General features: G+C 46.9%; 1 protein-coding gene across 1 annotated transcript; it reads right to left on the reverse strand.

Moving 5' to 3' along the window:
* Nucleotides 1–1433: 1433 nt before the first annotated feature.
* fkbp1b (FKBP prolyl isomerase 1B) lies at nt 1434–13814 on the reverse strand. The gene is made up of 4 exons (XM_018743640.2): nt 13607–13814; nt 9620–9667; nt 1918–2030; nt 1434–1646 (listed from the first exon to the last, which is right to left on the reverse strand). The coding sequence occupies exons 1-4, from the start codon at nt 13641–13643 to the stop codon at nt 1518–1520; spliced, it is 327 nt and encodes a 108-aa protein (XP_018599156.1). The 5' UTR covers nt 13644–13814; the 3' UTR covers nt 1434–1517.
* Between the last annotated feature and the right edge of the window lie 278 nt (nt 13815–14092).

The following is a 14092-nucleotide window of genomic DNA, read 5'->3' on the forward strand; positions in this document are numbered from 1 at the left end:
TCCCCCAGTACAGATTTCCTCTCCTTCTTCATTCCACTGTTTTATCGCCATTAATATTTATGCGCTGATGTGAAGCTCCATTAACTTTTGTCAGGCACGTTAAAACATTCAAACAGCCACAACCCACTTTTAAAAGCGCCACAATCCTGTAAAATGTGCCGGAAGGATGCGGATCAACGGACCGGGCCCATTTCAGGTCCATTTCTTCCCTGACTAGAGTCAGGACATGCTGAAAAAGCAGGACATGAGACACACAAAGAAGGCCTTTTATTCATAATTGCATATGAAAGTGTTCAAAATGCCTTTTGATGGCGGTGCATCTCCGGCTCTTCGATACCCGAAATGGTACCGAAAATCTCGGTTGTTGATGGCATTGAGCAGCATTTTTATGCGAAAACTGAAAAATATTGAATAATGAATATTTAAAACGCTTTCAGAAATTTTAATAAATTACAGTCCTGCTGATGGAGCCTGTCGGGAAGGGAAGATGGGGCTCAAGGGCAGGAACTGCTCCCATCGCAGTGTCACACAAACTGTGAAAGGATCATTCTTCGACATGAAAGACCGAAAATGCCTTTTTTTCTTTAAAGCTAAAGCTACGAGCCTGATCTCCGGCACATTCCCAGACGCGCCCATCATCAAGGCACGGGAAATGTTTCAAAAGAATCTGCCGAGTAAATATGGTAAATGCTCAAACCATACCTCTTAGAATAAAAAGGACACAGAAAAAAAAATAATAATCACCCCCAAGAAGTTGTAGTGCGAAATTATAATCACTGGTCACCTTATCAACTGACAAACTATTAGACAATGGCAATTTAGCAATATTGCTGCACAATATAAAATATTTAGTAAAACAACCATGTTTGACTGTTTTAATGGGCACAACTATTATGCATTTTACAGCTTTATTTGAAGTTTACCAAACAGGCATCGTGGTAAAAGCAACCTTCCACATAAAATATCTTTACCTTTGTATGCTTTCATTCCATGGCAATTCCCAGCACCGTTTTTAGGAGAGATATATATCTATATATACACACATATAAAAAGATAGTGACGCCATTTGCATCAGCATTTGAAGCAGATACATGGTAACGCAGATAGTGGTTCTTAATGCCCTTTGAAATATTGAATACTCTTACACCTCACCTCCATTTGAGCATCATAAGGCAGTGGTTCATACTGCTATATACTCAGTTTTGATTAACTATTTATTACAACAAAATTGTACAACTTGGACAAAAAAACTGGAGGGGGATTAAAAAAAATTGGATATACAAACAAAAGTAGCCAAGTTCAGTTGCTGTACTGGTACGTAAAAACGTAAGTCTAGACGTCAGTTGGAATCTAACAGTTGGCAACAAAGCGCAGTGGGGGGGGAGGGGGGGGGTTGCATTAAGTAATGGATGTAAGATGCTTTTTTATTTAAAAAAAAAAAAAAAAAAAAAAAACACGAAACAGCTTTTGGGAGGACAGCAGTTTTGGGAACGACGCCTCTCCTGCCGTGGTGGTCCTCACTCTATCTTCAGGAGCTCCACATCAAATATGAGTGTTGCATTGGGAGGGATCACCCCTGGGTGGCCTGTGGCCCCATAAGCCATATCCGGTGTGCAGGTGATCTTCGCCCGCTGGCCCAGACTCATCTGGAAAAAGACAAGCCCCAGAAAAGATAGACAGAGAGCAATAAGAATATGGCGCCCACTCACTTTTCTACTGCCAAGAAGTAAATTAGGCAAGTTACACCATCACCACATTTTAGTACCTTCAGATATATATCCAATATCTGAATAATATATTCAATGACATTTTAAACCTCCATTCCTTCAGCGCTGGTTCCCCGGAAGACACCGACTATAGGGCGGATTTTTTTTTTTTTTTCTTTTCTGGAAGGCAACCGGTTTCTGGACACGTTACCTGTGCAACTCCTTCCTCCCAGCCTTTGATCACCTCCTGCTTGCCAATCTTGAACTTGAAGGGCTTGTTCCTGTCCCTGGAGGAGTCAAACTTCTTCCCATTCTGCAGCATGCCTGTGAAAACATGAGGTATTCTAGCTCATCGGATTATACGCTTGCACTGAAGAAACAAAAGCTGTTATAAGATTCTCACACACACATTGACTGAAAGCGCCTGTCCCGAGCAGGGTCACGGCGAGCCGTAGCCTAGCCCGGCAACACAGGGCACAAGGCTGGAGGGGGAGGGGACACGCCCAGGGCGGGCCGCCAGCCCGTCACAAGGCACCAGAAGCGGGACTCGAACCCCAGACCGACCGGAGAGCAGGACCCGGCCAATGGCAGGTGAAAATAGAGTATACTGATATCATGCCTATCATGCCAAGTCTTCCTGTTAACATTCAAGCTACACATTTTTGAATTCATAAACACAAAAAACAAGCCTTGTAATTTTTTTTGGTCCATTTTCAAAATTAAAATTAAGTGAAAATTATAACAAAGTGATTGCACCCCATGTTTCCACGTGGAACCATTACATGGGAGTCAAATGCACCCTAACAGAGTCACGCTGTGGGACTCTATTAATTCTGCTTGCATTTTTTATGGCTCCTGCACGGTGTTTCAGTGTCGGATCAATAACAATCTGAGCACTGCATGACCATCGCCACGGTGGAACAGCAAGTACTGTTGCAGTCTCACAGGGCCTGAGTGATATGAGGATATAGGTTCGATCCCCTCTCAGCTTGTGTGGCGTTTGCCTTGTTTCTGCATGGGTTTCCAGCAAGTGCTCTGGTTTCCTCCCACAGTCCAAAGACACCCATGCTGTTCAGGTGGATTGGTGACTAAGTCACCCATAGTGTGCGAGTGACAAAGTATGTTTCACTGATTTACATTTATTCATTTAGCTGATGCTTTTCTCCAAAGTGACTTACAATGTTAAGGTTACAATTATTTACCAGTAATTTTGCTGGAGTAATTTTAGGGTAAGTACCTTGCTTAAGGGTACTATTCAATTCGATGTATTTTTAGAGAATGCTCTTCTCACGCAGTGACACAGAGCGCTTCAACGCAGGCATAAGGCAAAGAAACAAATACTACAGCCGGACATGGGATTCAAACCTGTGACCTTTGAGTCCAAAGGCAGCAGCTTTAACCACCACACCGCCAGCTGTCCCTCCCATTGTTAAGCAAAACGTTATTAAACACGTACGTGTTTGGAGCACCTACGAGATCGGGGAGGAGCTTTCTTGGTTCAGAGTGGTTCCCTTTGCCTCCTTCCACACACCTCTTTGGGTTTGTGAGCTGCTTAGATCCTGAGAGGAATTTGTACCTATGCCCTATTGAGCAGCTCAGAAGCTGTAAGGCACCAACTGCACCTGCTGTGCCATCATGCCATCATGCCGCAGAACCTCCCAGCAGATAAATGGAGGTACATGTCCACTATAGTGCTTCTACTGAGTGCAGAAAGAGTAAAGCAAACTTGAGAAACACTGCACATGAGTGTATTAAGTGTTTACTGACTGTGGTGGGGGGGTTGAACCGGGTCCTGCTCTCCGGTGGGTCTGGGGTTCGAGTCCTGCTTGGGGTGCCTTGTGATGAACTGGTGTCCCGTCCTGGGCGTGTCCCCCTCCCCCTCCAGCCCTTCGCCCTGCATTGCTGGGTTAGACTCTGGCTCCCCACGTCCCTGTATGGGACAAGCGGTTTCAGTGTGTGTGTGTATGTGTGTGTGTGTGTGTGTGTGTGTGTGTGTGTGTGTGTGAGTGTGAGAGAGAGAAAGAGACTGTGATGTAGCGGTAGGAGCGAAGTGGGATTTAAATTGAGTTAGACAGACAGACTTCTGACCCCCAGCTGGGCCTAAGGACAGAGTTTACAGGGCACATTACGAGAATAGAGATCGATGTGTGGAAATTGTCCGTTACACCTACAAAACAATGACTGGAAATAAATACATATTATAGACAAATATTAAAGAAATTTTAAAGACAAAAATTTGTGGAACAGGAAAACGGCCCATTAAAAGTCATATTAAAACATGGATTTATTTTTAATTTCACGTCTCTATTATTGGCACATTCCCAAAAAGGAAAGTAAGCAAGTGCGCGCGCACGCACACACACACACACACACACACACACACACACACACACACACACACACACACACCATTTGAAATCGCTTGTCCCGTGTAGCCGGAGCCTAACCCGGCAACACAGGGCGTAGCGGACGCACCCAGGATGGGACGCTAGTCCATCGCAAGGCACCCCAAGCAGGACTCGAACCCCAGACCCACCGGAGAGCAGGACCCGGTCCAACCTACTGCGCCACCACAACCCCCCCCCCCCCCCCCCCAGGCAAGTAAGCATTTCCTAAAATGTCCTGCCCCGTGAAGTGTGTAAAGGGGTACTGAGTGAGACGCAGGTCTAATTCGATGTATTAATTAGACATTACGTTGGACGCAAAGCGCAATGAGACATTGTCCCATTAGATGCAGAGCGCAGGACACATTTTCTCCAGGAAGGGGCCCTTCTTAACACTTACCCAACCAATCAGTATTTAAAAATTACTGAAGCTCCCCAAGCTGTGCTTTCTTCCAAGAAGATGGAAGAAGAAACCACAGGAAAAGTCAATAGCACTTTAACAGAGAAGCTACACACAGCTATACTGCATCAATCTTGCAAATTACCAAATATGAAATATGTAAACCACATACTGCAGGAATGCTCTAGAGCTCAAGGATGAGCATGTCCAACTTTTTAGGCGTCAGCCACATGCATTAATGCGGTGGCTGCAGAAAAATGGAATCATATACGAAAGCATGTCTTTTTAATTCTTTTTAAAAAAAAAAAAAAAAAATCTGTTTTCCCTGTTCAATAAGAGTGTCGGTCAAAAGTTTGAGTACACTCGCCGGAACCCAGCTTTCCACAAAAACATTGCATTCCCTACCAACAGCTCCCAGCTGTTACCAGCTCTTCGGCAGCAGGTCCCAGAGATGTAGGACGGGACGTGCGTTTTACTTTCCATCTCCTGTCCAGTCCATCCCGTACAAGTACTGCACAGGTCGTCCCGGCGAACACTACTGCATAACTAAACTAACTGGGGGTGTTCCAAAAACCTAAAGCACATGTAATTCTACTAGAGATTGTGACAGCTGAAGCCACGGACATCGGCGAGTGGAGACTGGACCTCCGTGGGCTGCGGACACACGTACAACGTCTGCCATCACACAGTTCGCGCCGGAGCAACACGTACACGGTTCCCACATCAGGGAAAGTCCTTCTAGGACACTAGGAACCGCACAGCAAGCCACACCTCGTAGCACAAGTATCACAGACGAGGGCGAGCGGCGCGACATCCGCGGGGCATCAGCTCTATCTAAAGCAAAAGGCAAGTGGTGCTATTTTTACCCCCGTTTACTGTAACCGTCTCCGACGTCCAGCAGCACGGACACCAAATCTCATCTGGCCGGTTTCAGATGACACACGATAGCGCACGTACTCTACCCACCCAGCTGCTGGTCCATATATACATTCGTTTTCATAATTAACTGCAGAATGCCTTACGAACAGCAAAACGTTAAAGCGGGCAAAGCGGAAAGTCCGCGCGCTGAAGTCAGACTGAGAAAATAGCGAGAGCTCTGGAAATCACGACGGCTGCAGGGCATACCCAACATCACTTTACAGTTAGAGACAGGAAACGAGCTGGGGCTTGGGGGCTGGGGGGCTGGGGGGCTAAAAAAAGACTCGAGTGTGGACACGCAGCCGCCGGGCTGGTGCCGCGCTGTCAGAGCGGCCAGCGCTCGTCGCGACATCTCCTCAGACCGAGTCGCGCTGCGATGCTGCCGAGAACGCCGACGCCACGAGGGAGGAGAGCTCGGGAAACCAGCGAGCGAGCGACCCACCCGCCGCCGCCAATCCCTCAAAGGTGTACAGAGGACAGATGGCCCTCATTCAGCTAAACTTTCCTTCGAGTCACACGAAGGTAACAAACAGAACAATGCAACACAGACCCATCCAGCATCTAAAGGGGTTTGGCGCCATCGCCCCACTGGGAAAACTCCAGTTCCGAGCTCAGATTAACACCTTCTTATAGGGAGAAAGGAATTTTTCATATTTTATTATACACACATATATATACACATGAGTTGCAGGACACACATAAAGTCACCCAATCCCAAAATAAAGAGGTATTTTTACTCAAGACAATGGCAGCGCACGTGATCACTAGCCATGTCTTTGGATCCACGAAGCATTCGGATGACGTGCCGTCGGAGATGCCGTGTAAAGCCACCAACACGTGTTGGATGCCCACTCCTGCTACAGCACACTGCAAGGAAGGTACTTATCCCAAATTCCTACAGTAAAAGTTACCCTGCTGGCTGAAACACTACAAGTAGGTTAAGCGGCGATGGATTAAGCCATCGGCTACATAATTATAATAGTACTGAATGTGTCGTTTCAGTTTTCACATTAGATGTACCTCTGGCAATGGCTCAGACCGGTGTATGATGGAAGTACATCCCATAGTTGCTTTGGTTATGGAAAAAAGGGCGTGCGCTCTAATACAAGCCATCACACAAATGGAAATGTGCAAAACAACATTTAAATATTAATGCAACTTTAAAAAGCCCACTGAATATTTAGGATCTATATACATTTCAGAATGACTCAGCTTGCTGTATACAACAGTTTTCATGGTGTGGTACCGCAGCACACTGAATCACAAGCACCGATTCCTCAGCGGGGTGATTAAGAATTAACAACATGCTGCTTTTTGACTCGTCGGCCAGCATCGCTGCCGTAGCGTGCCAACGACTGGCAAGGCACGACTATCGACACGCTGATTTAGCGGTGCTGAGAAAGAACCAAAGCCAACATTTTGCAATAATGCATTTCTATTTCAAGAACGCGGGGCGCGGTGGCGCGGTGGGTTGGACCGGGTCCTGCTTTCCGGTGGGTCTGGGGTTCGAGTCCCGCTTGGGGTGCCTTGTGACGGACTGGCGTCCTGTCCTGGGTGTGTCCCCTTCCCCCTCCGGCCTTACGCCCTGTGTTGCCGGGTTAGGTTCCAGTTCCCCGCAACCCCGTATGGGACAAGCAGTTCAGAAAATGTGTGTGTGTGTGTGTGTTTCAAGAACGGCCAAAGGCACTGAAACCTCCGGACAAGGAGGGTCCAGCGCTGGGAATGTTCTAGACCAGTATCCTAGATAAGGTACAGAACAATTATTTGCGTGCGTGCGTCTTACCACGCCCATGCAAAAGACACAGAAATACCGTCCACATTCTAAATCAGTCTTAATAAAGGGCAGGTTAAATTATTTTTACATGATGCCTAGAGGATATACCTAGTGCCATAGTATTATATTCACCTCCACTGCAAAATAAAATTTAAAAAAAAAAATAAAATTAAAACCCTTGCTACCATTCCCATCACCCGGGACTCTAAAGCGAAAACACTACGTGAGTGTTGGAGGAGGAGAGGAGAGGAGAGTATTTGGAGCAAAGACCATCAGATTTTGCCCCCCTTGGTTGAAGCTCTTGCCAATAGCAGCTGCGAATTCTCCGGAAAGAGCCGGAAAGTAGCAGTGGGTGGGAAGAAGGGCCAGACCGTGCATTATCACTTGGCTAATAGGGTGAGCACGAGCACGGCCAAGCGCTTAATATAGTAAAGGGCGCCGCGGACGGGGCGGCGCTGCACTTGGCCCAGCAGCACATGCAGCGCCGGGAAGGACCCGGGCCGCTCGTCAGCACCGCTCACGCGACGTAAACCGCAACTCCGACGCACGTCAGCATCGGGACGCTCATCGCACCACCGTTTCGAACCAAAACGCTGGTTTTCACGTTTAATTCTACATCACGTTGATCAATTACCATGTTCTTTCCTGTATTAGCCACTGCACCCTTCATTTATACACATGCAATGGTGACTATTTTAAATATTCACACTCTGCCCCCCCCCCCGGTGAAAAAGCATAACTAGTAAAACCAACGGAAGGAGATGAGTTTTTACCGAAAGCGGGGTGTGCTCAACCTGAAGGGAAAGACGGAGCAGAGCGTTCACCGTTTTAATGAGATCTCTGAAAGGAGCACAGTTATTTTAATCGCGGGTTCGTGGCCAAATCGCCAAACCAGGTCAAGTCATTAAAGGATGAGGATAACTGTTAAATTAACTAGGGAGGAAAAAATAAAGAGAAGAAATTGGGGCAGACTCAGCGGGCTGGCAGAGGAAGCGCTGGCACGCCGCCCACAGGGTACAGGACCTCTGGTCGGTTCGCAGTCCGTCACGGGGCGCGCGGTGTACGGTTGCAGCCCTTTGGGGCAAAAATGGCCCGACTGTCAGCCAGCGGACACCCTTTCCGCTCTCGCGCACACAGCTTTATGCAGGATAAGCGAAGGCTGCGACACGACGGCGAGGGATTTCTCACTGGGCCGCAACATTGTCTGTGCCAGCCGATACCTTCCTCCTCCTCCTCCTCGCTAAAACCGCACAGCAGCTGCTTTAGTGGAGCCGCAGTCTTCTGAGGCACTGTAAGTTATTTTACTTGGGGGGGGGGTGCCTATTCAAAGGGGTCAGGAACTGGGTGGGGATCTCTGTCCTCTGTCTCCTGCAACCAAATACCGGGAACTACAAAACTGCAGTTTACTAATCCTCTCATGCAAAATTCCAGGCAGATATTTCAGCGGTTAAGGCATCGCAAACTGCTTTCGGAAACACGCCAACATTCAAAGGAGTCATTCTAATGCACAAAATAATAAGAAGGCATCCACCTAAACTGGAAACAAAGGTTTTCTGAGATCGCTGGCAAAAATACCTCAATTAAGATAAATGTATAAATTGAGAACATTTTCCGCCCCCCACCAATCATGGGCTCCTGAGTACGTTCATTACATTTACATTTATTCATTTAGCTGACACTTTTCTACAAAGTGACTTATAGCATTGAGAATAGAATTATTTACCCATTTATACAGCTGGGTAATTTTACTGGAGCAATTTAGGGTAAGTACCATGCTCAAGGGTACTACAGCCGGAGATAAGGCTTGAACCTGTGACCTTAGGGTCCAAAGGCAGTAGCTCTAACCACTAGGCTACTAGGGCATTTTTCTACATATGCTTTCTGGAGACATTCATCTTTGGATTTTCAAACATGAACTGAACGATGAACAAAGAGCTTGAGATCGACACACTTGATTGTCAAAGCACAGATTGTCCGAAAAAACTATACAGAAGTTGATGACTGTTTGCTCACATTTCTGCTGAAGCACCCTTGAGCAAGGTACTTACAATAAATTGCTCCAGTAGAACTACCTGACTACACACACACACACATTTCCAGAACCACTTGTCCCTTACGGGGTCACGGGGAACCGGAGCCTACCCGGCAACACAGGGCGTAAGGCCGGAGGGGGAAGGGGACGCACCCAGGACGGGACGCCAGTCCGTCACAAGGCACCCCAAGCGGGACTCGAACCCCAGACCCACCGGAGAGTAGGACTGCGGTCCAACCCACTGCGCCACCGCACCCCCTACCTGACTACAAGAACGAGTAAATAATTATAAAAGTAGCTTAACGCTCAGTGGCTTTGGACAAAAGCGTCAGCTAAATTAATAAATGGAAATTTCATCCTGTATTAAAATTAAAATTTCACAAAACACACAAATTAAACTTTTACCTATGTAGTGCACCACACAGGTCTGTCCCTTCTTTGGAAATGTTCTTCCTGTTAAAGACAAGAAAAAGAAAGAGAGTCTATTAAGGGAGCCATGTCATTATCCTCTAAAGACTTACTGTAGTACAATTCAATTCAAATATTAGAGGAGCAACTGTACAATTCACTCATTTACATGGTGAGGTATTACTACTGTATCAATTCAGGGTGAGGACCTGGATCAAGGGTAAAACAGCAAGAGAGGAAATCAAACCCAGGACTTTCAGATCGCAAAGGGACAGCTTTAAACACTGCACTACCTGCTGTTGCCATGGTTACATAGGATATACAATTCTATACAGCTAAGTTGACATTTTAAATCCCATATATGAAGAATTGTACATCCAGCACGGTATTCTGACCTGAAATTAGTACAGCTCCTTGCGCTACACTATTTGTCAGCTTCATTAAATGTACATTTGTAGATTGTATGGGCGGCACGGCGGCACAGCAAGTAGCGCTGCTGTCTCACAATGCCTAGGTGGTGCAAGAGAATGTGCATTCGATCCAGCTGTCTGTGTGGAGTTTGCATGTTCTCCCCGTGTCTGCGTGGGTTTCTTCCAGGTGCTCTGGTTTCCTCCCACAGTTCAAAGACATGCTGTTCAGGTTCCCCCATAATGTATGAGTGATACAGAGAGAGAGTGTTTCACTGAAGTACGGATGAGCGACCCAGTGTAAGTAGTGTATCTAGCAGTGTAAGTCACCTTGGTGAATAAGGTGAGTGGGGTGATAACACTACATAGAGTTCACTGGAAGTTTCTTTGGAGAAAAGCATCTGCTAAGCAAATAAATGAAAAGTAGAGTAAAACTGTGAGAAGACATCCTTTAGAGAATCATGCACAGCTCATAGAAACAAAACGGGGAAGAACACAAACTGACTTCTATAAGCAGTATGAGAAACTCGAGGCGACCAGTTGCCATATGACCCCTGTAGTAGGTATGTATGTACATTACATTTAGCAGATGCTTTTCTCCAAAGCAACTTCCAATGAACTCTATGTAGTGTTATCAGCCAACACACCTTATTCACTAAGGTGACTTACACTGCTAGATACACTACTTACGATGGGTCACTCATCCATACATCAGCGGAACACACTCTCTGTGTCACTCACACACTATGGGGGAAGCAGAACAGCATGTCTTTGGAGTGTGGGAGGAAACCAGAGCACCCAAAGACTTACACTGCTAGATACACTACTTACAATGGGTCACTCATCCATACATCAGTGGAACACACTCTCTCTGTCACTCACACACTATGTATGAAGCGTATGCCAGTTTGAAAAAGGTTTCAAGACTTGGTGGTAAGGCTGTGTGGAAACTGGGCAGTGGAATGCAAGGACAGGACAAGTGACTCTCACTCAGCAGTGTGAAGGAGGGGAGCAGGACTGCGGAAAAGGGCGTCGTTAGAGCAAAGGAAGTGTGGGCGACTGCAGTGGACATGTGTACTAAACACGCTCATCTGTGTACCACAGCAGGGAACTGACAGCAGCGGGGCAGCAGGAGGTCATGCTGCTGCTCCTGACACCTTGTATGCAGCTTCCATAGCTTCTTTTTGCCTTCTCACAAGGAGCTGAAGCAAGAAAAGTTACCAAACTCATAAGACTATGAGAATGAGATGTTGGAAGGCAGAACGCTGTATGCTGGAGGGGATCAGCTGCCGCAACATGTGCAGAGGAGGGATTTACAAAAGGGCACAACAAAGCTCTAGAGAGTTGAGAGGAAATGGGATAGAGTTTAAAGGGAAAAAAAAAAAAGAAAAAAGAAAAAAGGTTATGAAAATCCATCCACCTGTCCATAATCAATAACTGCTTCCCCATTGCAGAAGTGTGGTGGTCCAGAGCCTATCTGGCAAACACAGGGTACACCCTGGACAGGACACCAGTCCATCAAAGGAGTCTTAAACACATAAATCTGTACTGTCACTTACCCATGTTGGTTGATACTCTTGAGCAGTAACAGTGCAGATAATGCTGATAATATATATATACCCTTTGGGAGTTTCACTTTAATAAGTCATAATCCACAAGGAGTACAGAAATCCTTCTGATAACACAGAGAAAAGAGCAGCTGTAGTATTGCAGCTGAAGCCACGAAAGCAGAGCGTGTGTTTCAATCAGCTGAGTGTGTGAGAGGAATGTATATCACATGAGGGGTGGGGGGATGTGAAAGCAGAGTATATTAGAATGTCAGTCAAAGACTGCTATGCAGCACACACACACTGACACATTTCATATACATATATAATATATACACACACACAGTATATACACATGAAACACACTATCATGTTAAAAAAATTAATTCCACATCACAACACAGGGATATGTTGAAATACAGTGTACTGTCACAGTAAACATGTAAGACTGCCAATAACATTATGGGCTATGTGTATAAAGGTTACAAAAGACTAATATTAAATAACTTCATTCAGATTAATTTTGCAGATCATCAATCGTGCATTGTCCTTTCTATAATACCAGTGACAGCAGATGAACCAGCACCAGAAATCTCTGTCTCTCTCACTTTTCAGATAAAGAGGGTGTGTGTGTGGCCTGTGTATTTCCTGGAAAAATAAACACGCAAGAGAATCCACTTACACTGGAACAGTTTTTAAATATACTCTGGCTCCATTATCTTCAAAGATCTTCTAAAACAAATATTCCTCAGCGACACCAGTGATCTGATCTTCAGGGCCTTTTTCCTTTATGCAGATATTCAGTAAATTCTAAGACTGACCACTATGTGATGCTGCTGAGCCACAAGCCACAATGGCTCCCAATGACAGCAGCCCCAGGGCCAGTCTTAGAACTTACTGACAGCAGCACATAGCCAGTATGTTGGGGGAAGGAGTTCTTCCCAATGGTGGCAGTTAACAGACCTTCCCATTCTTTGAGAAGAAGTTGAGAAATGTTTTGTTCCACCCGCCCATACCAGTCTATAAAAACTATTAATGTATTTTCAGGATCACATTCAAATGGGCTGTTATGGGCTATAGCATAAACGTTATTAATCCATCATCACCTTGCTCTGGCAGATCAGATGTAGGTCGCTTAGAGAAACGGCCCTAATTGAATAAATGTAAACCGTGACTCCAAATTACCATGTTAAAGCAAAGTAGGCCGTTGCATAATAAGGTGCAACAGCCAATAGGAGGAGCGGAGCAGCTCAGCCCCGGATCCACGAGTTCCCGCCGGCCTCGTTCCTGCGCTTTTACCACCATACAGTATAAGTACAGTACTGTGCTCTGTGTGGTCGACACAGTCACACAGTGTAAGTGACACACACACACGGGCTCTTCTCCACTGGCACTGCTGGCCGAACTCTCTGGGTCCGGCCGCCCCGAGGCGAGAGATCATACATCGAGCGCTGGCTGCGCTGAGTGAGTTCATTCTCCGCACCGAGACTCCGCACGCCGGTGAAAATAAATTCACCTCAACGAAACAGTACACCGGTAAAGGGACACAGTAAGGTACCCATCGCGGACTGGTGGTACGCGGCAAATACCGTCCAGGGAGGGAGGAGAGAGAGGCGCGCGCGAGTCGTTTTTCAACGCAACGGCTGTTTCACCGTCACGAGAGGCGGGGATGTCGCGTGGAGCCCGTCGGACGCGCCGTTACCAGGAGGTGGAGAGCAAACACACATGATGAATCATGATGATGATGATGATGATCCGCGGGGCGAGCGGCTCCGCCAGCACTCAGTATTATCACACCTCCTTCACACCTCCACGCCACTGTTATGTAAAGCCGACTGCGCGCCGTTCCTTCACTGCCCACTCAACGACTGGTAACTAGCCAGGGGGAACGCGAAGGTATGGAGCCCGGTGCCCCGGTGAATCTCCGCTGTGTACCGGGCCGGAAGGGCTGGACCGGCGTCTCCGAACTGGAGGCGCCGGGGTCGGGGAACCTCACTCACTGGCCGAACTCCGTCTGTGGGGGCGCTTACCGTCTCCGGGAGATATGGTCTCGATCTCCACGCCCATAGCTGCACTGTAACGCTCCGCTGTGGGGGAACGACTCTTTGCGGTGGAACGAGGCTCCGCAGGACGGAGGACTCCGCTTACTGTAACTGTAGCAGACAGCCTGCAGTGGGCACGCGAGTCGAGTTGAGAAAACTAAACGCTGCAGGAGGGGGGTCGCCTCCCGAGCTCTTGTGTCTGCGCATGCGCACTGAGGAGTAACGCTACGCTCCTGCGTTTAGATAGAGCGCCTCCTTTCCAATATCGTGCATAATGTCCCCTCGGCGCAAAAAAGTTTCTAAACTCCATGCGGACATCGACTGACAGAAACATTGAACGGGATGTTTTCAATGTTCAAAATTCCCTACTTAATATTGGAGCTTTTTAGGACGATTATGCGCACAACAGGCTTTTCATCGGCCAAGGCGAGGAGGACAGTAGCACCAGTTTGTTATTAAAGTGAACGTACAATG

This window comes from Scleropages formosus, chromosome 1, assembly GCF_900964775.1.
Source record: "Scleropages formosus chromosome 1, fSclFor1.1, whole genome shotgun sequence".
In the NCBI taxonomy this organism is placed as follows: Eukaryota; Metazoa; Chordata; class Actinopteri; order Osteoglossiformes; family Osteoglossidae; genus Scleropages; species Scleropages formosus.